The 27236-nt window shown below is 39.8% G+C and overlaps 1 protein-coding gene across 17 annotated transcripts in view; it reads right to left on the reverse strand.

Moving 5' to 3' along the window:
• Positions 1 to 27236, reverse strand: part of DTNB (dystrobrevin beta) — a 244793-nt gene that overhangs the window by 31940 nt on the left and 185617 nt on the right. For 8 of the 17 annotated variants that reach the window (XM_035700347.2, XM_035700345.2, XM_049095320.1 and 5 more), the window contains exons 11-16: positions 26751 to 26840; positions 23094 to 23181; positions 13380 to 13465; positions 12411 to 12524; positions 6574 to 6670; positions 1093 to 1113 (exon numbers count right to left, since the gene is read on the reverse strand). In XM_035700347.2, coding sequence (XP_035556240.1) covers positions 1093 to 1113; positions 6574 to 6670; positions 12411 to 12524; positions 13380 to 13465; positions 23094 to 23181; positions 26751 to 26840 — 496 coding nt within the window. The remainder of the gene's footprint in view (positions 1 to 1092; positions 1114 to 6573; positions 6671 to 12410; positions 12525 to 13379; positions 13466 to 23093; positions 23182 to 26750; positions 26841 to 27236) is intronic. The other 9 variants (XM_049095321.1, XM_049095322.1, XM_035700350.2 and 6 more) reach the window with 3 other exon arrangements.

Here is a 27236-nt window from a genome sequence, read left to right on the forward strand (position 1 = left end):
AAAAAACAAACCAAACAGACTTGTTATAGTAAAGCCACTGATATTTCTGGGTTGTTTGCCTATCTTAACCGCATAATCTATTTTCTTTCCCTCTTTTTGAAAATCTGTCTCTCCCTTGCTCCTTTCTTGCCTCTTCCCCTCATTCAATCTCTTCCTTCCTTTCTTCTCCCCTTTATTATTTCATTGTCCTAACTGAAAATAATAAAAAATATAATGTATATTCCTATTCTTAATCTAAAACATGGGTCAGTTTGTTTTTTGAAAAAGAAATGAGTAAATTTTTTGATTAAACATTTTATATTTTTCTCTTTTAAAATTAAAGCCCTGAGGTGAATTAAAAATCAGCTTTAGCTTATGTAAAAAAATTTATGCTTTGAAAACCTTATTGTGTTATATAAACATACAGTGTACTATTGTGGATAAGCTGTCAATTGATTTTCTTGTGTGGTTTAAGGGCTTTCTGGAAAAATAAAAACAAACATAAAACTTCCCTAAACACCATGCAACAGCCATGCAGCTCAAAAACCAGAGCTCCCCATGGAGCAGGATCTGAACAGGAAATCACTTAGGTCATAACCAGCCACTTAGTTTTCATTGGTAACTTTGTTACAAAGGCTACTGGAGCTGGAGCATCCAGAAGCCTGTTCAAGACTAAAGGAAATTTGAAGTTATCACAAACACTACACATTTTCATGCACAATCATTCATGACCTGAGGTCATCCCCACAACCCTAAAAGTTGTTTCGAGCAATTAAAGTCACTCTAGACACGAAGCAGCAGAGAATGCAAAAGCAGGAAAATGCAATCGTAGCCTGGCTGATCATGCATATTTAACGAAACACAACAGATGTGTGCTTTAAAAAAAATTCAACAAGCTCTGGTTTTAAGTAAGAACATGCTCTACTAGGTAAACATGATGTGGACTTTCAGGCCATTTTACACCACCAAGGAGAGAACTGCTGAAGGTTTTACACATAACCAACTCTGCGGAGATGAACTTGTGCAGGAAAAAAGTATGGAGCAGTTACAGGAGGGAAAGAAGAACATGCAAAAAGAGCAAGAATCAGGTGGAGAATTCTCAAGTTCACTTACTGCCTGCTTTTGTTCTTCCTCCTAGAAATGTTGAAGATGGAAAAAAGGCAGAGGGAAAAAGGAGAGAGATTAATGCCCATCACCACAAACTTTTGGAAGAAATGAGAAGAATCCAGCAAACCAGGCCAGGCCCATGGGTTCTGAGACCAAAGACCTCGTCCACTGTCAGAGCACCATCATCTGGACAGAGTGAAGGGCAGGCCTCTGCCCCACCCAATTCACCCAGCGCTAGCTTCTAGAGCTGGGAAACCATCTAATCCAACTTCCTCATTTACAGACTGAATGGGCCTGACTTGACTGAGGTCACATAGTTATTTAGGGTAAACTAAAGGAAATAGCTCAACTAGGCCTCAAAAGCCCAATAATCATTCAAGCTCACCATCTCTAACATTCTTGTGTGTTCTCTAAGTTTCCCTAAGCCAGCAGTCCTCAGAGCAGCAGTGGCACCTGGGAACTTGTCAGAGATGCAAATTCTGGGAGCCGGTCAAGCCCACCTGAATCCAAACTCTTGGGGTGGGTGGGGCACAGCAACGTGTTTCAGAGCCTTTCAGCTGATTCTGATGCCTGCTAGTTTGAGAGCCACTGCCCTAGAAACTTCCCCCAAACTAACAATTTCACCTGACTACAGAGTCTTTTAGTCCCCTCCTTTTCACTGGCTTTTGGGTTGCTTTGTAGGTTTTTTCCCCCAAGGATGCAAATGTATCCCCCTTTCTCCAATAAACTCAAAACTGCTTCAGGGCTCTGAGAGGCTTTTGAAAAAAAGCTCTTGACTTCAGTTTCTAATTCAACACAGGTTCCTTTTGTACTTCTTATGCATAAAGCACTGAAAACATGAAGCTAAGGTGTGGCCTCCCAGTGGCAGCAGACAGAGTGGGTGCACGCCAACTCCCAGCTACCAGAATGCATCCCTAGGAGGAAGCACAACAAGGACGAGATAAACACTTCTGAATTTCTCTCTCCTCAGGCCCTGGTTCTTCAGCGAATCTGTCTTTTAATGGGTCTTTGGGCTTCCTCTTTCTGTGCCCATCAGGGTAACTGTGGTCAGGGAGCCTCTGCTCTTTGCCCCCAGTGTGCAAATCTAAAAGCTGCTGCGATGGTTCTATTTAAATCGGATCCATCCGTGCAGGCAGTCTTCACTGAACATGTGTGTAGGAGGTCTTAGGGATGGACGAGTGCTTCTGCTTTCACAGAGTCTGCAGATCTGAAGGCAATGGTGAGACTTCAGAAAATCTCACTGATTACAAAAAGGAGAGAAGAGGTAAAGAATTTGGAAAAAAATAATTTTGGTCCTGCAAGGGAGAGACATGGACTAGGAATTATTTATTTTTTAAAAGATTTTATTTATTTATTCATGAAAGACTCACAGAGAGAGAGAGGCAAGAGACACAGGCAGAGGGAGAAGCAGGCTCCATGCAGGGAGCCCGACATGGAACTCAATCCCGGGTCCCCAGGAACACACCCTGGGCCGAAGGCGGCACTAACCACTGAACTACCGGGGCTGCCCTGGACTAGGAATTAAACGGGCATCAAGAACTCTCTTAAGGAGACTCCAGCTCTGCACAAGAAGATGTGCTTCATAATCAAAGCCAGCTGCTAGATGCCTGACCATACCTATGCTTACAGGCCTCCAAGCAAAGAGGGGCCCTGAGCAGGAGCCGAGTTAGCCTTAAGCAGTTAGCACCTTTCAGCTTTTGCATCTGGCACGCAGGGCTCTGGTTAGAAGGGATTAGAATTCTGCAATTGGGCGGAGATCTCCCTTCCTGGCCAGGCTTCCCTGTCAGAACACTTTTCTTCCATTCACTAGGCAAGGCAAACAGCCATAGGAAGAGTTATTAAACAATTTAAAAAGTATTTTTCTTGCTGGCACTAAGTGTTGAAATGGACACTGAGATAGTGGGGGAGGGATGAGCTGATCCTGACAGGCTGAAATTGCAGCTGAGGTCAGAAGACCAGGACAAAAGTTCTCAGAGCTGTTTCTAAGACACCTCCCTATTTCCTCTGCTTTCTCCAGGTTTGGTATTGGAGGTAACATTGCTTTGGCTCAACAGAATAGGGGAATTTCAGAGAGCAATGTTTCATGTTTGCACATCTGGTGACTCTGCTAGGGAGAGTCTGTCCAAGGACATGACATCATTACAATGTGCAGTGGACACGTGTCAGGTTAGGACGGGAGGGGTGTACAGGGGCGGGAGCCTTTTCTGCTATGCACTGGGATAGACAGACAGGGATGGGCTTTGATAAAGTGTTCCTTAGGATGGTGTCATAGTATTTGAACTTGCACAAGTTGCTCAGATAAAGCCTTGGAAGGCTCTGTCAACACAGAAAACAGTGCAGATACAAGGTCTTAGAACCTTTTGGTTATTAGCCAGTAAGCTGTGGTCAGAAAACGCTGATTGGTGGCAAATGGTGAAGGAACCAAGTTGATTTAAAGGAAGCCCTAATACTTTGACTAAAAAGTGCACATCTAGAAATGCTTCTGTCTCCTAAAAACATGTGAGGCTTTTCCACGTGGGTGGTGTCTGGCTAGGTGGCCAAATCCTGCCATAACCACTGCAGTTGTCTATGTGAAAATTTACATCCCAAACTTCATTTGCAAATGAGGTTGAAATCCCAAACTACAGATTTTACCTGGTGACTGTCTCAAAAGCAATATGAGAAAAATGAAACATGAGGTGGAAAAATATTGGGAACATAATTTAGAAAGTGAAACACCAACATGCAATCACTTCAGGATGAAAAAAGTTTGAGGAAGGTTACCTATACACATGAATCAGGGAAAAGATGTAAGGAAAAGATACAGTCTAACCCTGGGTACCTGGGCATCAGTCTATATTATGTCATTAAAAACAACAACAAACTAGTAAGAAGGTCCCTGATACTCCTTGGTGCCAGGGGCTGAAACTTACTGATCACCAAATACCTAAACGTGATACTCAGGAACCAATATTTTCTTGCTGAATAAATGTATGATTACCTTTTACTCTGCCTTATTCCCAAAAAGGGTTTTAAGATTATTGTTGAATGAATTAATAAGCAATGGTAACACTTCATATGTTTACTTTCTTAAATTATCATTTTTCAGATAAACAGACAATGTACATTATATTTCACTGAAGAAGTAGAAAGAAGTCACTGTGAAATGGAAATTTACTATGTGGTGTATTTTAATTTATGAGTATCTCAGACCATGTGGTTTGATTGTCCATTTGACTAAGTGCTTACAGCTGTTTTATGAGAGAATTAAATGCTAGCAGACTGAACATCAATGAAGGCAGGACAGTGCTTTGAAATTAAAATTAGGATTCTAAAGCATACTTTTATTATGGGTTGGTGAATATTTTTAATAGTAGGAAAGCATCTTTGACATTTTCATGGAAGTCACTGATTCCTATAGATGACCTTGTAGGAGTGTATATAATACACAAATTAGGATTGTTCTATCATCCTTTTAGGAAGCCGGACACTAAAGGTGTGAGATTTTCAACTGTAAATTCTAATCAGTGGATAAAAAGACAACATTCCTGGTCTGTGTTGCCAATTCTTCCAGTCTGAACGACCTCAGCCTATCAGGTGAGTAAATTATAAGACATTTAAGAAGCTGGCAGGGGATTCTACAAAACGGAGCACTAGGATCCTGCTTATTTTACTGAAATCATAACTGTAAGTTAATAGCTAGAAATAGAAAGAAATTCAGGGCTTGGGATCAGAGTTCCAGGCATCAGCTCATTCTGCTTAGCCCTTGAACACAGGTAAGAGAAGTGAACTACAAGGTCAAGTGAGATACATGGGGCTCTGAAACATGTACTCTAAGGAACCGAGGGCCACCCAGCTGATGAGAAAGCACACCGTGGTACTTTGGGGAGATATATTCTGACCTCCCTTCAGTTTGCATAAACCTTTTGCCTTTTACAAAAATTACCCTAGCGTACCTTCCCATCTATGTTTGGGTAATGTCTGAGAGCACCTTACTAAAAGGAGTTTGACACAGGCGAGGGGTGGGTGGATCCCCTTACCTCCTGCCTAACAGGGGACTCCCCTCACAATGGTAGGGCTTTCAAAGCCCCACATGGCTCCAGATGTTACACCAGGCAAGTGTATTTAAGTACATCTCTGCTGTCTTGAGTGGGTGGTGGGGTAGGAGGTGCTGGATACTTGACAACTATTAAAGGGATTTGGGCCAGCTTTTATGTGTAAGATTTTCTTTAAACAAGACCCACTTAGACATGTAATATTTCTCAGGTGAAATTCTGTTAAAAGGGTTAATGGAGAAACATGTTCCATGCAAAACAACTCAAATACCCAGGACCAAAGTTAGGGGAAAAGAAAAAAAAAAAAAAAAAAAAAAACCCTCAGCTCAAGACTAAAAGAAGCAATTGTCTTGAGCAAGTCACAAGTCAGTTTAAAACACAAACACTACATTTACCCAAGTTGCTAATACCACTAGCCTCATTATGAAGGGACTCGTTTAGAATAGAGAATTTGAAGAAAAGTCTCCAAGCTGATGTTTTCTTGAGCCGCCAACCCTAGTCTGGACCCTCGTCACTCACTTCAGGCTAGATGATTATATTTGTCTCCATTTCTCAGTTAGTTTCTCCCCTCTCTAATCTGCTCTATGCACTTTCCCAAACTATTATTTCCAAAACCTTCAATAAGTCCCCCACCACAGGATTAAATCTACTCCCCTCAGCCTGGCTTTTGAGGTAATCCACACTTTGTGATTTCTACTCTGGCTGCTAACTCTGTGTTGTACCACAAAATACAGTGGCTTCACAGCATAGACACAGAGACCTCAGGAATTAACAGCAAGAACAGATGTGCTTTGGTATTGCTGCTCCGTATCTGGGTAAATATTTCTGTTGAATGCCAGTAAAACTGTCTAGGTGAGGACATTTAAATGCCAAGCGTGCCTCTCTCTCCTCTGGGGTATAGGGGTCATAACATATTCTTCAACAAAAATAGATCGTGAGACCTGCATCATCCCAGAGTTATTTAAGCCCCAATATAACAAACCTAGAACAGAGATTGTGCTATGTTGTTTCCCCTAATAAAGTTATTAATTAGAATTAGTCTGATCAGCTTGGTTTGCTGCTGCAATACTTACTAAATTGGACACTTAATCATTGTTAAGCATTGGTGTGGAATATTTGAAATCTTAAGAGAAGCTTTAAATAGCTGAGAAATATTCACTTAGAGTTACTATCCTGTTTACAAATCTTTATATTTGTTCATAAAAGCAACGATTCAAGGACATGACTCTAGTTCCAGTTACTCATTTTTTATAATTAGGCTGCACATTAATTTAGATGACTTTCTGGATCATGGCTAAACTCTATGGGCGGCAACATTTCAGCCTTTAGCTGCATCCTGTTCTGGCACCACAGGGGAGGCAGCAGCTGAGCTGTAAGTGAAGGGTAGCTCAGCAGCTGAGGTGAGGGCAGGTGGGGAAGCTGGGAGGCGGGGAGCAGGCCAGGGTTCTCATACCTTCAGCAGCTTCATCAGCCCTTCCAGCTGAACCATCAGCTCGCGCCTGCTCTCCTGTAGCGCCGACATTCTCTGCTCCAGCTCATCTTTCCTCTGCCTGTCCAAGAGGAAAAGCCCATCAGAAAGGAAACTCTGAGGATAAAGCGACCTTCAAAAAAGGGTCCAAGTGTAGGTGAAGTGGGTTGTAGGCCTGACTCTGCTGAGCAAGTCATTTAACCCCTGATATATTATGTAGAAGGTGGTGATAATATTTGTTTTGCTCACTCCTCTTTCCTGTTCTAAGAATGGTATATATAAATGTTTTAGAAAACACACAATATAGATAAGGCAATATAGAGAAAGAAGTATTATTATTATTATTATTGAAGTGATTTTTAAAAATTCCTCAGGAAATCAAATGCCTCATCTAGAAAGATATATAAAACTAGTCCAAATTTAAATTGATAGTGGACAAAGTGTATGATAACTGCTCGGGGACAATAGGGTTCAGTTGCTATTGCTTCCAGCACCAGATGCCAACCTCAAGAGAGTGACTGACATCAGGGTGACTCTGTGTCTATGAGAATTCACTTTTTCCTGAGGACAGATTTCATGTCAATTCTAGCACTTGCTATGTCCAAAACCAAACTTAAGACTTTAATCTGAAAATGGTTCTCTTTCCTGATTTCTTCCAGTTGTCATGGCTGAAAACCTCGGTCCTCTCTAATACGTTTCTTCTTATACCCTATACTCAGTCACTCAATTCAGATGATTCTTTCTCAGAAATGTATGTGTCTTTCTTTTCTCCTGTCTCTCACTTTATCCAAGTGTGCCCCATCTCACATGTGCAATAGTCTCTTATCTTGATTAATCCTGATTTCAACTGTTATGGTGAAAGGGAATAGAAATCAAGAGACTTAATTAAGGCCCACCACTTACTAAATACCATAACCCTGGACAAGTCACTTACTGTGTAAGATCCTCAATTTTCTCTTTGTTATAATGGGACTGACTACAAACAACAATGGCAGTATTTTGAGGATCAAATAAAATAATAGGTATGAAAGTGTTCTATGAACTTCACAATGCTACTCAAAGAAAGACTGTTTATTTCACCATCCTCTGTAATACTCTCAGTAGGAGAATTTCTAGCATCACTAACACTCTCGCCTCGCACAATCCATGCCTTGGCTGTCCACTCGAGTAGGCACTAGCCATATGTGACTACTAAATACTTGAAACATGGCTATTCTGAATCAAGATGCACTGGATTTCAAAACCTTAGTGTAAAAAAAAAAGTAAAATATCTTAATTTTTTAAAAATATGGATTACATGTTGAAATGGTAATATTTTGGAAAAATCAGATTAAGGAAAAGATAGTTTTAAAATTAATGGCACCCATTTCCTTTTAGTTTCTCATTGTGGTTGTTAGAAAAGTTTTTTTTTTTTTTGAAAAGTTTTAATTATATATGTGACTCACATTATATTTCTATCAGGGAGAGCTGCTCCAGACCCCACCTACATTCCCATCCCTACCTTCTATTCCCTTCCATGTCTGGATGTCTAGCTGATGGTTCCCTTTTCCCTAAACAGACCCTATCATTTCACCGCTCACAGTCATTCCCCCATTTCTTACATTTACTCTTTAGCATCCAACCCAAACGTCACTCTTCCCAGGAAGCTGCTCCTAATTACTTCAGTAGGTATCAGATCCTGCTCAATTAATCACCAGAGCAACTGGTGCTTCTCTGTGGCACTTAATTTACTTTACCTTGCATTGCTGTCATTCCTACCATGATGCAAAATCCTTGAGGTCAGGGGATGATGAGTTTTTGCGTGTACGGAATGATTAAGAGAATATCGCACGTTCAGTATGTATTCAGTTAACATCTAGTGAAGTTAACACAATCATTGTTTGAAATCCTCCAGGGATTTCCAATCACCTATCACTTAAGGCTCTCTAGAATCTGGTCTCAATTATTCAACTACTTTTATCTCTTATCACTGGCACTTGAAAAATTAATGCAATGGATGCCTGAAATAAAGTCTTAGCTCCAAGACTCCTTCCCTTCTCTGAAATGTATCAGTTATTTGGGGGATCATGCTGAACCCCAACTCCACTTCTCAGTGTTTTATCCCAGACTCCATCCACATCATCATCCCTACCTTTCATGGTCTAGGTCAAATTCCACTACCTCCATGGGTCTAATTGCTTGTAGTATATATATGTATATAAGCTTATAGCTTATATATATACATGTAGCTTCCTTTTTAAAAGATTTTATCTTTTTATTTGAGAGAGAGAGAGAGAGAAGCAGAGAGAATGAGCAGGGGAGGGGAGAAGAGGGAGAGAGAGAAGCAGACTCCCTGCTCAGCAGGGAGCCTGACTTGGGTCTTGATTCCAGGACTCTAAGATCATGACCTGAGCTGAAGGCAGATGCTTAAACCAACTGAGCTACCCAGGTACCCCACCTTTTTAAAATTACTTTTTCCATACCCAGCTTGGAGCCTAATGTGGGGCTTGAACTCACAACCATGAGATCAAGACCTGATCCAAGATCAAGAATTGGATGCTTAACTGACTGAGCCAGTAGGCACCCACCCACTTAGATTTCTTACAACATAGGGCCCATACTACTTACTAACACTATACAATATTAGTTAACTGACTAGAAAATTATTTTAAATTTATTCCCAAAACGGTATTATAAAATTTTAAGATGGAATCAGTTCTTTAGTCTTCATACTCCCTAAATTTTCAGCACAGCTATAAATGCAATAAAGAAAAACTGACTCATTCAATTTTCTAGAAAGCCTTTGTTCTCTGAACTCTTTCTCTGTGCTAAGCATAACCAAATAATTGGGCAGCCCCGGTGGCGCAGCGGTTTAGCGCCGCCTGCAGCCCAGGGTGTGATCCTGGGGACCCAGGATCAAGTCCCACATTGGGCTCCTTGCATGGCTCCTTGCATGGAGCCTGCTTCTCCCTCTGCCTGTGTCTCTGCCTCTCTCTCTGTGTCTCTCATGAATAAATAAATAAATAAAATAATAAAAAAAGAAAGTTTAAAAAAACACAAATAATTATAATATGTGGTGAAAATGAATGAACTTTAGCTACAAACAACATGTTAGGATCCTGAAATATAATACTGAGGGGGGAATAGGCTTCACTATACACATATAATATTTCTATCATACTCAAAAAGCAAAAATAAACACTTTAATATATGTATCATATATTTGATCATACTGTTTAAAAAGTAAGGAATGATAAACCAAATTCTGGATAGAGGTGAGCTCTGTGGGGAAGGTGGAAGCAAGGAAATGGGACCAGGGGCACTTACACATGACATGATTTTAACCACGTATGAGTAGGACACGAGTTCATGCATGTTCATTTTACCATTATGCTTCATATCTTGCATGGTTGTCATATACGTTATTGTAATGGATATACCATTAAAAATAATAATCAAGGGGGAAGATGGCCCTGGTGGTCAGGATTCATAACCACTAATCCTTTTTTGTTTTTTTTTTTTTAAGATTTTATTCATTTATTCATGAGAGACACAGAGAGAGGCAGAGACACAGGCAGAGGGAGAAGCAGGCTCCACGCAGGGAGCCCAACATGGGACTCGATCCCAGGACTTCAGGATCACACTCTGGCAGAAGAGAGGCGCTCAACCACCGGGCCACCCAGGTGTCCCCATAACCACTAATCCTAAGAATGAATTCTCTATCTTCTTTTATTATACCAGCTGGGATTGGCAGTTCCTGGATAGATAGATAGATTAGATAGATAGATCAATCAAAACCATAAAGACATCAGATACCTAGAAATGAATCTTGCCCTTTATATGTCTTTTGATAAACAAAAGGCCTTAATATGAATATAGATGAATTTACCAACTTCTTTCATGGTTAGTATTCTGAGAAATTATTTTCTATTCCAAAATCCTAAAGAAATTCCTGGGGCACCTGGGTGGCTCAGTCGGTTAAGCTCCTGCCTTCAGCTCAGGTCATAATCCCAGGGTCTTGGGATGGAGCCCCAGGTCTGGCTCCCTGCTCAGCAGGGAGTCTGCTTCTCCCTCTCCCTGTTCCTGGCCCCACCCCCACTCCTGCTTTCTCTCCCTCAAGTAAATAAATAAAATCTTAAAAAAAAAAAAAGACATTCCCTACATTTTCTTCTAAAGTTTTAAAGTTTTGTCTTCATGTTTAATCCATCTAGTGGTGTTTTCTGTATGTAGTATGAAGCAGAGAGCCAGTATGTTTTGTCTGTATGCATAACCAATTGATGCTGCACACTTATGAAACTGTCCCTCTTTCTTCAGTGATAATGGAAGCTGCTTTTGAGATTAAATACTTCCTGATTTCTTAAGTGTTAGACCTCCTTGGATCTGGTTAAAATCTGCTTCTTGCTGCCTACATGACACCCCCTGACTCAGCCCTTTGCCTACTAAATCTATGATATTTTTCAGACACCTCCAGCTTAATTAAGGACTTTCAGCAATCCCACTTCCAGTAACAGTTAAGACAGGAGTATAATCATTTTTGCTTTGCTAGATACAAAATAGTTACTTGTGCCAGAGCTGGGGTGGGGAAAGGGAATAGTTGTATCTTATGCTGAGAGTTTAGAGTTACACTGGGCTTGAGTCAGCAGCAAATGCTCTCCCAGACTTTCTATTGCAGCACCAACCTGCTAACATCCCAGGCATGCAACAGAGGACTGCATAGCAACCAAATCCTCAATCCCAATTAAATATAGAAACTAAAACAAATATTCTGAAGAATGAAGAATATAGAAACTAAAACGAATTTTCTGAAGAATTTTCTCTGTACCTCTAATGATTTTCATCTGCACAGCTTAAATTCTTTATGACTTATTGATGATATAAATCTAGACAGAAAGATAGTTATAAAAAAACAATAATCTCTATTCTTCAGGAAAAGAAATCATGGTTGGGAAGCTAAATGACCTAAGCCAAAGGAAGAATTAAAAAAGGATATTCAGCTACGCAGAATCCCAGATGAGAGTACATTAAAAATCAAGTGTGGCATGTCAAATGTTACAACCTACCCAGAAAAACCCACTCTCTGGACATTTAGAGGTCTATGAAAATCAAGTCACTAACTTAGTGTCCAAAATGTCTTCTTCACTTACCAAAGAGTACACACACATCTTTCTAAGACTGATAGGAAATAAGACCCTAATAGCTTTGATCCAATTACTTTCATGTTATGCTCTTCTGAAGATTTCTCCATTCCCTCCAAAATAGCACCTGAGTGGGAGCTGAAGCTGCTCTCTACACCCTTATTCAGATCCCATGCCCTTTAGTCTCCCAGCCCTGAGACAGTTTATATTTATGTTGAAGTGGGAAGGTTCCATGACCATGGTGCAAGGGATTCCCACTTGGTTTTGTGTCTGAGGATATGCACAGGTAGCAAGCTCTCCTTCAACAGAGTCCTGCTCTAAGAGGCGCCAGGAGAACATACTACTAGGACAGAAGAGCATTATTCCTGCCAAGAGTCTTTAAAGTTAGGCTAATGAACAAAATAGGAAAATTGATTGTAGAACAGTGGTTTTCTTATAGCAATCACAAAAGTATACACGCTGCTCTGTTGTCGTGGAACTGGAGACTGGTGTTGACCTGGTTCTGGAATGATGGCTAAAGTTCTCAGGGTCATTAATAACAGAATCTGAACACCTGAAGTGGTAACAGAATGAGTGGAATGCATTTGTTCTAACACAACTAGTTATAGTGATGAACAGCTTCTATCCCACTAGTTTGGTTTCCTGACACATAAATTCCTACCATAGCAGATTACCATTTGTGGCCAGTGGTGCAGTATCCCTACTTACCTCAGCAGCCGCAGCTCTGCCAACAACGTGGGGTTCTGTTGTGCCTTCTCGGGGGTGGGCTGGGAAGCCTGCTCATGCTCCAGGCGAAGACGCTGAATCTCTTGCAGGATCTCCCTAGAGAGGACAGATGAAAGAGAGATGGCTGCACAGCTCACCCTTTCCTGTCAGGACTTCTAACTCTAGTACAGTGGCCTCTACCAATCTTGTTCTGACTGCTTCCAAATGACCCAGATGTGAAAGAGCCACCTTCTTAACACTGTTCCCCTTCATATTTCCTCAATGAAACAATCCTTTGTGGTAGAACAAGCCATATAAATATTCTTCTCAAGAACTTGAAAAATCTCCACAAAAGGAAACCCACCACCAGAATGCTCTGATCCTTTCTAGGGAAAGGAAAAAATAACTCCCTGCAACCTCCTAATGTGGGTCCTATATGCTAACGTGCCCAGAATCTTTGTCTTCCTTCTTTCTCTTGAGCTCCTGAGTGATGACAGCTGCCATTTCCTCTTCCTGTGCCTGTTACGTTACATCCAATCTCCTTGTCCTGGTTTCTGCCTTTCAGGGCATACTGGTGGGCTGTCTGGTCTCTGTGCCTTTAGATGGCTTTATTGTGAGAGACCAGACAGTCACACACAGCACAATGGGCTGGGAAAAGATGACCAGATAGAACAAAAGGGGGTTGGAGTGGAAAAGGGAATCATGAGAGGGGAACTGGTAGGTGGGAGAAGGCACTGGGGGAAAGAATCCACCTGAGGGCACAGGAGCAGGGCTGTGGGCCCCAGAATGGTCAGCGTGCAGAGATATACAAATTAGAGTAGGGGCATTCCCACGGGTTGGTCTGGCCTATATTAACTCAGGTGGGGTCTACCTTTATGGTCAAAAGCCAGCTAATCTGCAAGGAAAATGAGAATCAGATACTCACATGATGATCTTGGACTTCAGAAGCTGTCTTGACCTCTGCATTCTTACCTGTTTTTGTTTTCCAGTTCTGCAATAAGCTGTCTTTGTTGTTTGTTGGCATCAAAGTTAAAACTCAAATCAGCAGGAGGACGGGTCTACAGTGAGGAGAAAGAAAGTTTTTAAATTTCTTTTTGTTTTATGTGTATGTGATTAAACGATATCCTGAGTCCTAGACTGAGTTTTTTAAAATGCATTTTTGAGGTATAATTTACATACCATAAAATTCACCCATTTTTTAAATTAATTAATTTATTTTTAAAGATTTTATTTATTCATGAGAGACAGAGAGAGGGGGGGGGGCGGGTAGAGACACAGGCAGAGGGAGAAGCAGGCTCCATGCAGGGAGCCTGACGTGGGACTTGATACTGGGTCTCAGGATCAGGCCCTGGGCTGAAGGCGGTGCTAAACTGCTGAGCCCCCAGACTGCCCTAAATTCAACCTTTTTAAATATACCATTCATGGAGTCTTAGAAGATTTAAACAGTTGTGCAACCAATCACCACAGTCCAGTTTTAGAACATTTTCCATCACCACAAAACAATTCCCTCCTGCTGGTTTGTCGTCAATTGCTACTCTCATCCTCAACCACAGGCAACCACTGATCTGCTTTCTATCTATAGTTTTGCTTTCTCTAGAAGCTTCAGATATACGGACTCATACAATATGTAGTCTTTGGTTTCTGGCTTCCACTAAGCATGTTTCTGAGGTTTGTCACTATTGCTCCATGAATCAGGTGTTCCTTCCTTTTATTGTTGAATAGTATTCCACTGTTTCTAGTTTTTGACTGTTACAAATGAAGTTGCTGCAAATTTTCATTTACAAGTCTTTGTGTTAATATATTTTTATTTCTCTTGGGTAATTACCTAGGAGTGGAATTCCTGAGTTATATGGTAACCCTGTATTTACTATTTTGAGGAACTGTCCAACTGTTTTCCAAAGTAGCTGTACCATTTTAGAATACCTCCTATGAGTGTCAGTGTAATTTTTCCACATTGTCACACTTGTCATTGTCTTTTATTTTAACCAGATTCTAGTGTGTGTGAGATAATAATTGTGGGTTTTTAAAAAAATATTTTTTATTATTTATTGAGAAAGAGAGAGAGAGAGCACACACATACGAGTGGGGGGAGGAGCAGAGGGACAGAAAGAATCCCAAGCAGACTCTGTGCTGAGTGCAGAGCCTAACGTGGGGCTCAATCCCAGGACCTTTAGATCATGATCTAAGCCGAAATCAAAAGCTGGACACCTAGACAACTGTACCACCCATGCACCTAACTGTTGGTTTTTTTTTAAACAAATTGAGATATAATATGCATACTACAAAATCCATTAGTGTCCAATTCAGTGGTTTTTAGTATATTTACAAGATTGTGAGATTATCATGGCTATCTAATTCCAGAACATTTTCATTATCCCCAAAAGAAACCCCATACCCAATAGCAGTCATTCCCCATTCCCCCTACACCCATACCCTGAAGACTGCTAACCTATTTTTTACGTGTATGGATTTGCCTATTCTGGATAAATCATATAAATAGAATCTTATAATATGTGATCTTTTACATCTGGCTTCTTTCACTTAGCAAAATGTTTTCAGGGTTCATCTGTGTTGCAGCCATGTATCAACACTTCATTCTTTTTTGTGGCTGAATAATATTCGGTTACATGGATATACCACATTTTGTTTATGCATTCAACAGTTGATGGGCATTTGAGTTCCTACCAGTTTTGGCTATTCTGAATAATATTGTTATCAACATCTGTGGACACATTTTTGTGCACAGATAGGTTTTCATTTCTTTTGAGTATATATCTAGGAATGGAATTACCTGTCCTAGCAACTGCCTTTTGAGGAACTGCTAAATTATTTTCCTAAGTGGCTGCACCATTTTACGTGCTCACTAGCAATGTATAAAAGTTCCATTTTTTTTTTCCGTATCTTTGCCAACACTTGTTATGGTACATCTTTTTGATCATAGTTATCCTAGTGGGTGTGAAGTGGTATTTCATTATGAATTCAACTTGCATTTTCCCTATGACTAATATATGGAGCACACTTTCATGTGCTTATTGCCATTTGCATATCTTCTCTGTCAAAATAATTTGTGGTTTTGATTTGCATATCCACTGACATTTTTGATCCTTGTCACCTCCTTTAAGAACATGGAAGCCAAAAAAAAAAAAAATTTAAAAAAAAGTTAAAAAAAAAAAAGAGAACATGGAAGCCAATCACCACAAACTAGGAAAAAAGATTCATAGGCGATGTTTCTCTTTTTTTCATTAACCAGAATAGAAGCTCAAAATGAAGGCTCTGCAATAGCTACACTTCACTCTGCATACACTTGGTTCAACCTAAAACATGACCAATCATGAAGCAGAAACCTTGTTTCCTGTCTACAGCTAAAGATGCAATAAGTAATTATTTTCATGTGGCATTTCCTAAATAAAAAGGGGCACAAAAGCATAGCAAATGTGGGTGGGAGGTGTTTTTACCAAATATTTTTTCTTAAAAGAAAAAAAAAAGGTGATGTTTCTTTCTCTAGAGTGGACCAACAACCAATTGAGCAAATTTTCTATATTCCACAGTCTTGTGAGAATCAGAGCTGAACCTCAGAAAAATGGCCTGCCTGAGACTGAATCTGCTGTAAATAACAGATTTTCAATTCCTGAAAACTGGAGTTAAAACAAATGGCTCCTTACTAGTGTGGGATCAGGGAAAATTATGGATGGGGAAATGTGCTCTAAAAGGAATTGGCTTCATGATGGCAAACAAAAACCTCACAGCATTTCACTGGAAATTTATTTTTTGTTTTTAAAATATTTTATTTATTTATTTGAGAGTGAGACAGCACAAGCAGGGGGAGCAGCAGAGGGAGAAGCAGACTCCCCATCGAGCAGGGAGCCCCATGTAGGACTCAGTCCCAGGACTCTGGAATCCTGAGCCAAGTGCAGATATGCAATGGATGGAGCCACCCAGGTGTTCCTTGACTGGAAATTTCTAAAGAATCTTTTCAGTTTTGAGTACTGCAGGGTTGAGGCTTCTTTCAAAGAGGAGAGGAATATAGGAATCAAGACTTATTATCAGCAGCAATTCTTAACCAGGTGAGATTCTTGCATCAAGAAGTATTGTTACTTGAGTACAAAGCAGTGTGGGAGGAAGATTTATACCCTGAGGCAGCAGTTCACCTGGACCACAGGGAGAGCACCCAGTGGTAAATGCTGAGGATGGCTTATTTCATCCAATCAAATTTTAAACACAGTCAAGTGTACATTAAATAACAGAGAAACTTGGGATTTTGTTTATTTACTATTTTAAACTCCATAGTGCTTCTTAAAAAAAAAAAAAAAAGCCAGGTCTCTCTTCCTAAAATGCCTCTAGGATACTGAAGAGAAAAAAGACAGAAAGGTAATTATTAGTTCAGAAAGAATTATTAGTTCAGAATACTTCAACCACAAGAGACCTAAGGATGATTTCTTAAAAAAATTAACTAGTTCATTTGTTTACCTGACAAATATTTTGTACGCACCTACTATGTGCTAGATACTATTCAAGGAAGTAGGATGCATGAGTGAGTAAGATACAGTCCCACCCTCATGAAGTTTACATTATGCTGGCAGAGAAAGATAAGAAATCAAAGATAGAAGTACAGACCATCAGTAGTGATAAATCTAATGACAAAATATAGGGTAATGAAATGGAATAAACTGAGACAGAAGACTTTCTGAATGATGTGATTATGAAAAGGCTCTCAGAGAGTCAAGTGGGGAAGCAAACCAAGTGCTATCTGAGAGAGGGGCATGCTAGGCCAAAGCCAGGGCCTGCAGCTGCTCCATCTGGGTGTGTTCGGGTCAGTATTGATGGAATAGAGTGGACTCTGCTGAAATGGTAGCTGACTCTAGGAGATGACCCTGGGGTCCCGATCACCAAGGGCCTTTTAGCGTTGGAGAGGAGTTTCCATTTCATTCTGAATGTAGTATGAAGCCACTGTAGGATTCTAAATTAGGAAATATGGAATCAATTCCAAATAATGTAGGTATATATTCTGCCTTCAAGGAGGTGAAGCTAAACTCTAAATCCTTTAGTATAGGCTGTCTGTAGTGACTTTTTTTCCAAAGAAGACAGTGTGGAAAGAGAGAGAAGAGTAACTTTATGTTGGAGAAACCTGACAAACACTACCTTAGCCAAGTGATTAAGGTTAACATCAACAGTGATAAATGATGTTGGTACCATGTACCCTTGATACAATGGAAGAAAAATGGTGCTTACTTCCTCCTCCTCAAAAGTCGTAACTTGAGTCTGTGAGAAAAACATCAGACTAATATCAATTAAGAAACATTCTACAATGTATTTGACTAGTACTCCTGAAAACTGTCAAGGTCATAAAAAAAGGAGAGTTAGAAAAACTAATAGCCTAGAGGAGCCTAAGAGACATGACAACTAAATGTAATGTGCCATCCTGGTTGGAATTCTGGAACAGAAAAGGGACATTAGATAAAAACTAACAAAGTCTGAATAAAGTATAGACTTTAGTTAATAATAATGCATCAATATTGGCTCATTAATCGCAATAAGCATGCCATGCTAACATAAGATGTTAATAATAGGAGAAATGGAGCATGAGTTGTATGGAAACTCTGTAGTAGCTTTGCAATTTTTCTGTAAATCTAAAACCATTCTATAATAAAAAATTTATAAAAAAAGAACAAACTCTGTTTAGACTCCTACATGGAGAATTTACTGTAGTGGGACAGAATGGAAGTAGATAGGCTAGTGAGGAATCCTAGGTTTTGCTATCTACTCACCATGCAAACACTGAGTTATATTTTCTTGGCTGTAAAATGGGAATATTTACCGCAAGAGATGTGAAGAGGATCATCTCCTCTGTTACATGAGCATTCTCTTAGGTTTAGGTAATCTCACAGAGCTCCATCATCTTTAATGAGATGGAGATACATCTGAAAAATATAGCATAAGAAACAAGACTCCTTCGGATAAAACTGGGCAAATGATACAAAACCAAGGAAAGCCAATGCAGTAAGCACACTGTAACCTCGTAGTACACATTTCTAAAACCTTCTAAAAAAAAGACGAGAGGCTTCCCATTTGTATGAACTTGACAGGATGAGTTCCAAAGAGATGTACCTGATACCAGCTAGGCTTTCTTTGTATCTCACTTAGACTAACTGGAGGGCTATGGATTATTAATCACTCTCAAAAACCCAATGATCTTTAGGGTAGTGGGTCCCTATCTAGATGTAAATCAGAATACTCAAAGTTTTGTTTTTCCTTTTTTCTTTTTTTTAAAGATTTTATTTATTTATTCATGAGAGACACACAGAGAGAAAGAGAGGCAGAGACACAGGCAGAGGGAGAAGCAGGCTCCATGCAGGGAGCCCGATGTGGGACTTGATCTCAGATCCCAAGATTACGACCTGAGCCGAAGACAGGCGCCCAATCGCTGAGCCACCCAGGCATCCCTGTTTTTCCTTTTTAAATAAAAATAATGGACTCTAAGCCACAGAGATTCTTTCTGATTTAGTAGGTTGGAAGCAAAGCCAAGGAGCTCTTTCTTTTTTAAATGCTTCACACATGATTATAACATGTATCCACATTTGACAATTACTATTTTACAGGAGCTTTGAGTCATTAAATGTGTGCAAAACACCACATGGATACTGCTGATCTTTACTTGTAAGAAGCCATAAGGACATTTCTAGAATGGTGCATGCTTGGAGCAGGAGAAGTGATAAGGCTGCAAAGGCTGGGCTGAGCTATCTGTAAAAAAACTTCTCGGAAATATGTTAGGTTCCCCTTCCCTTCACATTTCTTCCAAGTTTTCCATAATGAATTTCAACATTTTTCATAAAGAAAAAAAACTGAAAAAATAAACAAAAAACCCTCCTTGGATTACATCTAATGTTGCTGATGTTGGTGATGAAATTTTAAAACTTTGCTGTTATTACTATGATTTACCACATGCTGTAATTTTGTTTTGTTTTTTTCTAATTTTTATTTATTTATGATAGTCACACAGAGAGAGAGAGAGAGGCAGAGACATAGGCAGAGGGAGAAGCAGGCTCCATGCACCGGGAGCCCGATGTGGGATTCGATCCCGGGTCTCCAGGATCGCGCCCTGGGCCAAAGGCAGGCACCAAACCGCTGCGCCACCCAGGGATCCCTGTTTTGTTTTGTTTTGTTTTTAAAGGCATTTAGGCACTCCAGGAAAACAAATTAGCTCTCCTGGCTCATCTAAGCAAACTTGAATTTCTTTGTTCAAGGGTCAGTCTGAAGAGGTTTCAGTGGCCATGTTGTCACCTAAGGAGATGGGATAGCTCTGCTACTGAGGCACACCACAGGGTGCAAGGCTGGCTGCTAAAGTAATTTAATGGTCTTTTTTTTGTGAAAGAAGGTTTTTGGGAAAAAAAATCAATACAAAGCCTATCTGGCAGGCTATAAATAAATTCTTTTGAGCACTACACCCACTTTATGCAAAGCATTTGTATCAGCAAGAGATTAGCGGATTAGTAGTCTTCTGTTTAACAGAAATCTAGTCAAGAAGAATCCTTCCTGAGAGGCCCAATATTTAATAAGATAACTACACTTTGGAAAACAAACTGAAGATGAAAGGGACCATATCAGTATTTCGTCTTAAGACCATTCTAACAATGATCATTTTCACACGAATTAGAAAATTGGTATCAGAAACTATCAGGTGTAAACAGATTTATCTTGTTTGCAGGAAAGAACTGTGACCTCCTTCTCAGGGTCAAATGGCTTTGGAGCTTTTATTTACAATATTTTAAAAGCACAATGTGGGTGGGAGTGAATGGGTGACGGGCACTGGGTGTTATTCTGTATGTTAGTAAATTGAACACCAATAAAAAAAAAATAAATAAAAGCACAATGTAAAGTCAGTAAGACTATATAATGGCATTAAATATACACTTCTTTAAAAAAGTCAACCACAATACTATCTCAACATATTTAATTCTACACATTTTAATTTCTAAAATAACTTGAACAGTTGTGACTGATTGAGGACACGTGTAAGGTATAACTAATTAAATGTAGCTTTTCTTTTTCCCTGACATCCCCCATTCCTTTCCGTTGCTTTTCACTAAACTTTAGAATTCTAACATTGGGAGTCAGACGTGTGACTAATACTCGATTCTCAAGGAAATAGTTTTGAGGTCTAAACAAACCCAAAGGAATACATTAGTTTTTGGAGGAGAAACAAAGCAAGACTCTCCATTGGAAGCTGTCATTACTGTATTTCTCTATGAAGTTGGTACACATTTCTAAAAGTAATACACTATGTTTATAGAAGATGGTTCTGAGAGATCTGGCCTGCCTGTTCAGCCTAATTTCACTCCAAGTATTGTTCTCTGGGCTCTGGCCACACAAACCTCCAGGCCCAGGGCCCTCAGAGAGGTTGAAACAGCCCCCTGACACACACTGGGTGTGCCTGACCCAGTTCATGCTTACATAGTCTGTTGTTTCAGCCTCAGATCCTTCCTCCTTTTGTCTTCTTCTTTCTTCCAGATTTAATGCTCTTCCTGAACAACAACCTTCTGTAGCTAAATCTCAGTAGTTGTTAGAACAGCTTTACTTTTTCCTTTCCAACATTTATGCCCTTTTATTCTTGTCCTGTTGTACTAAGATCTCCAGTATAATTCTGAATAGAGGTGGTCAAAGTGGACATTTTGTCTTGCTCTCAATTATTAGGTAGGGGAAATACTCCAAAATTTAACCTTTCAGTATAATTTTAGCTGTAGGTTTTTTGTAGGTGTTTTTTTTGTTTTGTTTTTTTGGTTTTTTTTTTTGTAGGTGTTCTTTATCAGATTGAAGAAGCTTCTTCTACTTCTAATATACTGAGAAATGTTATCATAAATGGGGAGTGTATTGTCAAATATTTTTTCTGTACCTTTTTTTTTTTTTAAGATTTTATTTATTTATTCATAGGGACACAGAGAGAGAGAGAGAGAGAGAGAGGCAGAGACACAGGCAGAGGGAGAAGCAGGCTCCACGTAGAGACCCCGATGTGGGACTCAATCCAAGGTCTCCAGGATCACGCCCTGGGCTGCGGGCGGCGCTAAACCGCTGCGCCACCAGGGCTGCCCCTGTACCTCTTGAAATGATCTTATAACTCACTTTTTAAAACTAATACGGCAAATTACATTGGCTGATTTTTATGTATTAAATAAATCTGATTCCTAGGATAAATCTCACTTGATCGTGGGGTGTTATCCTTTTTATATATTGTTGGATTCAATTTGGTAATATTTTGTTAAAGATTTTTTTCATCCATGTTCATGAGAGAATTTGATTACTGATTTTCTTGTAATGGCATTTGTTTTTATTTATTTATTTAATTTTTTTTTAAAGATTTTATTTATTCATAGAGACAGAGGGAGAGAGGGGCGGAGACACAGGCAGAGGGAGAAGCAGGCTCCATACAGGAAGCCCGATGTGGGACTCGATCCCGGGTCTCCAGGATCACACCTGGCTGCAGGCAGCGCTAAACCGCTGTGCCACCAGGGCTGCCCTGTTTTTATTTATTTTTTAAATATTTATTTATTCATGAGAGACACAGAGAGAGAGAGAGGCAGAGGCACAGGCAGAGGGAGAAGCAGGCTCCATGCAGGGAGCCTGATGTGGGATTCAATCTCGGGTCTCCAGGATCAGGCCCTGGGCTGAAGGTGGCACTAAACCTCTGAGCCACCGGGGCTGGCCCCTCTTTTGTTTTTATATCAGATTAGAGTGGCCTGATAAAATGACTTGGAAAGTGTTTCTTCCTCTTCTATTTATTGAGAATTTATGTCAGATTATTATTATTTTTTCTTTAAATATATGATAGTACACAACAAGCCCTCTGAGTTTGTGGAGTTTTCTTTGTGGGAAGTTAACTATGAATTCAATTTTTTTTAACAGATTTAGGACTATTTAGTTTTTCTACTTATTTTTATGTCAGTTTTGTTAATTTGTGTCCTTTTTTAAAAGTTTTTATTTATTTTAAATATTTTATTTTATTTTATTTATTCATGAGAGACAGAGAGAGAGAGAGAGAGAGAGGCAGAGACACAGGCAGAGGGAGAAGTAGGCTCCATGCAGGGAGCCTGACGTGGGACTCGATCCCGGGTCTCCAGGATCATGCCCTGGACTGAAGGCAGCACTAAATCACTGAGCCACCCAGGTTGCCCTAAGTTTTTATTTTTAAGTAATTTCTACACCCAACATGGGGCTTAAACCTAAAACCTCAAGATCAGGTGTTGCACGCTCTGGTGACTGAGCCAGCTGGCACCACTAATTTGTATCATTCAAGGAATTTGTCTATTTCATCTAGGTTGCCAAATTTATTGGCAAAAAGTTACTCATAATATTCCCTTATCATCTTTATAATATCTGTAGGGTCTGTAGCAATGTCCCTCTTTTTATTTGTGATATTGGTAATTTGTGTTTTCTTTCCTTTTTTCTTGATCAGGATTTCTAGGGGGTTATTAATTTTATTGCTTTTTAAAGAACCAAATTCTAGCTCTTTGATTTTCTTGGTTCATTTTTAAGAGTACACTGTGGGTAAAATTAAAGGCCACTATAATCCCTTCCCTAAACCCACTCCTCTCCAGTACCTATTCTCCTGAGCTTTGTGTTCAGCATCACCCTACCACTTGTGTATTAAAAGAATGCTAATTTCTGCTACTCTGCTAGGACCTTCCATTTACTCACCATGTTTCCTGCTTCTGCAGCCAGCCGGGCAGCATAGCGAGCTATAAGCCGGTGTTCCTCATCTAGTCGGCTAGGACTGTCCAGGACACTGCCAAGGAGACAAAAATTCAACAGGTGTCTATTAAGCATCCCTTATCCTTGCTTTTCTCTTAGAAAGATCAGATGGGAAAACGCTTGTAAAAACATATGGTACCAAGAGAAACAGGTCTGGGTCATAGATACTAATGGTCTTCTGAGAGAAAGGTGCTTTAGAGAACTGATAAAGCCACACATGCCATTTCTCTTCAGCAGCATATCCCCCCTACTCCTACACCACCAGAAGGGGCACTTCTTTTCGAATGTAAGGTCAATAAAAGAGCATCTGCAAAGTCTGTGAGAGGGATTTCTAATCAAATGTTTTGGAAAATCTCATGACTTTTATTAGACATAGGTCTTGAATTTAAAAAGACCAAGAGAAAACAAAAGCATCATGAAAACCAGAGGGCTAAGGAAAAGTACACTTGATACTGGCTGAACAGAACTGAGAAGCCCAGGCAAGGGCAGGTACACCATATGGTAAAGTTGGAGAAGAATCCAGGATATCAAACATTCTCTTTCAATGCCTTTTTTTTTCTTCCTTCCTTCCTTCCTTCCTTCCTTCCTTCCTTCCTTCCTTCCTTCCTTCCTTCCTTCCTTCTTCCTTTCCTTTCCTTTCCTTTCCTTTCCTTTCCTTTCCTTTCCTTTCCTTTCCTTTCCTTTCCTCCTTTCCTTTCCTTTCTTTCCTTTCCTTCTCTTTCCCTTCTTTCCACGCTTGTTTCACAATTATAGCCCTATCTTAGAGTGAATTAGTTCAGTCCATTACTCTTTCACAAAGAGTACCAAAGACCTACCTAGGTGAGATATCAGATACTGCTGCACCTGAATGAAAGAAGCATTCATGAATAATAGGCTAGTTCTGTGTATATGTTGATGCAGTGACCTTTTGCCTGGACTATGAAATCACTGACTCCTTTAATTTGGCATGTTATATCAACTGTCATTTATCCATATCAAGGCACTCCTAGATTAATAGGGACTGTGGCAATATAGTTGTTTGTTTTCGTCTGGCAGATGCTTTAAGGTAATGGTGGTGGTGACGACTGACCAGAGATGGCTGTTGTGGTCTGCTTCTACTTTAGTCCTTGGTTCTTGGTGTTCCAAAAACCTTTGATTGGAATTTAGCAACATGATGAGTAATCCGAAAAAACTTAAAGACGTGAGTCCAATAATCATCAAATCTTGTAATAATCACTGAGAGGAATCTGGGAAGGGAGAAGTTAAATAGAGATGTGTTCTGACTTTTTCATGGATAGAATCAACTGATTTTCTCCTAGATTTTTTTCACCTTTCTATATTTCTACTATTGTGGCCAATTCTTTAACCTTACCTTGGTCTTTCCTCTAGGATGGATTTTTTTTTTAATGTGTTTCTTTTGCCTGTGCCACTTCTGAATACTTTATAATTTTAGGTATGCAAATGTCAGTCTCCAGCCTGTATCAACATCCTCTCACAAGATGATCTTGTAATAAGAACACACTACTATCAGTTAGCTTTAATACATTAGAGTCAAAGCCCCAAGGTCAAGGCTGAACTGTAATATTTGTACTTTAAAGTTGTTCGTTGGAAATAAGAGAACTACTTTTATCTTAAAACAACAACAAAAATGAACATTTGATTATTTAAGTGGCTATTATAGAGGGACTGGCAACCTAAGAAATGGGACTTAAAGTGGCTGCCCTTTGTTTTGGCAAGGGATATAACAAAAACTTCATTTTTTCCTCTGTGCAAAAGAGCTCCCCCTCCTCCATCGAGTTCCATCTCTCTAGGAAGGTTAATTCTATTTGTCATTTATACCCAAGTGTGGACAACATGGTTGCTTTAATTGGCTATGCTTTCCAGCCAGAAAATAGAACTTTATGTTGATGAGAGGTTTTAAGGTCAATGAAAATTAAGAGGAAAATAAGAAAGGTTCCTTATTTTTCTGCTTGAGCTGACTTTCATTTTCAGAATTAGCCAGGAAATTTCTGACTTCTTTGAGGAAGCATGAAGCTCAGTTCTTTAGACTATAAATCAAGAAGAGATGCAGTACTCACCCAAATCTTCATGTTCTCCCAGGGCTCCCAGTCACCAGTTCTTGCTCAGGAAGCCTAATCCCTAAGCCAGCAGGCTTGAGGACCTTAGCTAAATGTACCATAAATCTTTTGGGGCTGAAATGTCAGGTTGCAGTCTGCCAATATTCTGCTTCTATTTTTCACCATGGAAACTTTTAATCACCTGGACAACTGCCCTTACTGATAATAAGTAAGCTGTCTTGCCAGGGATGAGACAACTCTATTCCTAGAGACCCAAGGAGCTGGGCAGAAATCATCTGTTTGATGAAGAGGTGGCTCTTTGTGATATGATGCACAATTATCAGGCTTTCCTTCCCTCCATAGGAAAAGCCTATTACACATACTTGGGAAGTAGGAAAGTAGATTTTAGAGTTAAATAAATGCCTTAAAATATCAATGCTATTTAGTCACACTGGCAAAACTATGGGAAATGGCATGAAGTATAATGGTCCTTCCCAAATATATTTTTTTTCCACATTGATTATTTATTTTTGTTATCACAGGAAATAAAAACAAGATCAAATGACCTTCCCATGGAGCCACAGAATGTCCTGGGCAAAACTGAGATCAAAATGTAAGTCTCTAGCCTCTCTTAGTTAATAAATTATGCTTCCTCCCTAATAAGAATAAGAATCTGTTGGGCACAGTGACTCTTACCTACTGGTATGGAGAGCGGAGGGATGGCTTCAGATTATTTAAACTTTACCTGCTATTCTCCCTGCAGAATGGTGGTAGGTGTGGGCACAGAGTGGACAGGCAGCTTTGGGTCTGCCTGGATGTAATAGCACCTTGTTTGGTATTAATTCTTTTAAAGGGTTAACTTCGCTGTATTTAGGGTTATCAAACGTTTGCCTATTCTAACCCATTGAGGAACCAGGTATATTTTCACATTAACAGTGAGTCACAACCAATAGTTTTCAGAGAATGGGGAATATAAAGTTATTATACTACATATAATTGTCATATGAGGAGGTATATATTGTTTAGAGAAAGTCTCCCTCAGGTGACAGTGATCCAATACCACTGTTGCAAACAACTGGTTTAATAATCAACAACAATCAATTTGGGGGAAAGATGCCACAGGGTGATGGTATCAGAGATTAGACAAAGTGAGATATCTGTGGGTTGATCAACACTACGCTCTGAATGTCAACAGAAAGATTTCATTATTTAGACAAGAATGAACAGTAAAAGGTTGCATCAAATAGCTCTGTGAATGTACATCTTTGGGACTGCATATCTGTTTGAGATTTACACAGCCTTTAAGTGTAAGCTGAAGGACATGAACTCCACTTTAAAAGAGCATTTCTGACTATATGTTTAGGTAAGTGCCCAGGCTTGGCAAGGCTCCTTCTTTTTCAGAAGTTAATGCTTTAGCAATTATTTAAACTCTGCCAAACATAGCTGGTAGATTCTCAAGAAAAACCCCACATGCAGAGTTTTTTCCAGCTGGCAAGCCCAGGTAACACAGCTCTCCCTCCCTCTGATCAGCCCTGGGCTACCCGCCTGCTGCTGCTCTATCACTGACCGTGCACAGTGTTGCAGACGGGCCACATAGGAGGCTATCAGCGCATGCTCATCGGCCAAGTGACTGGGAATATCCTGGCTATACTGTAACCTAGGAGCAACGGAGGCAAAGACAGCAAGCACAACACAAACACATACAGAGCAAGAAATGAACATGGATTAAAATGGGCAAACTTCAAAGAAAAATAGAAAAAAAAATCATGATTAAAGAAAACAATAAAAAAAATCACAATGCATAATGAAATATGGTGTTAGACCATAGGGAATACATATCACAAATCCTTTGAACAAAAGCACTCTCTTAGGAAACAGCCTTGGCTGACTGATGCTTCAGCCTCTAAGCAGGAGAAATCAAGGAGGGGTCACCGAGAAGCTTTGCCCTCCAGTCTTATCCAGCCAGGTTCTGGGCTCTGGGATGGATGCAGCTTGGAGGGAATGCCCAATGGCAGGAAAACAAGCAGAGTGGATCTATTTAATAGCACTAAAC

Source organism: Canis lupus, chromosome 17 (assembly GCF_003254725.2).
Source record: "Canis lupus dingo isolate Sandy chromosome 17, ASM325472v2, whole genome shotgun sequence".
Classification (NCBI taxonomy): Eukaryota; Metazoa; Chordata; class Mammalia; order Carnivora; family Canidae; genus Canis; species Canis lupus.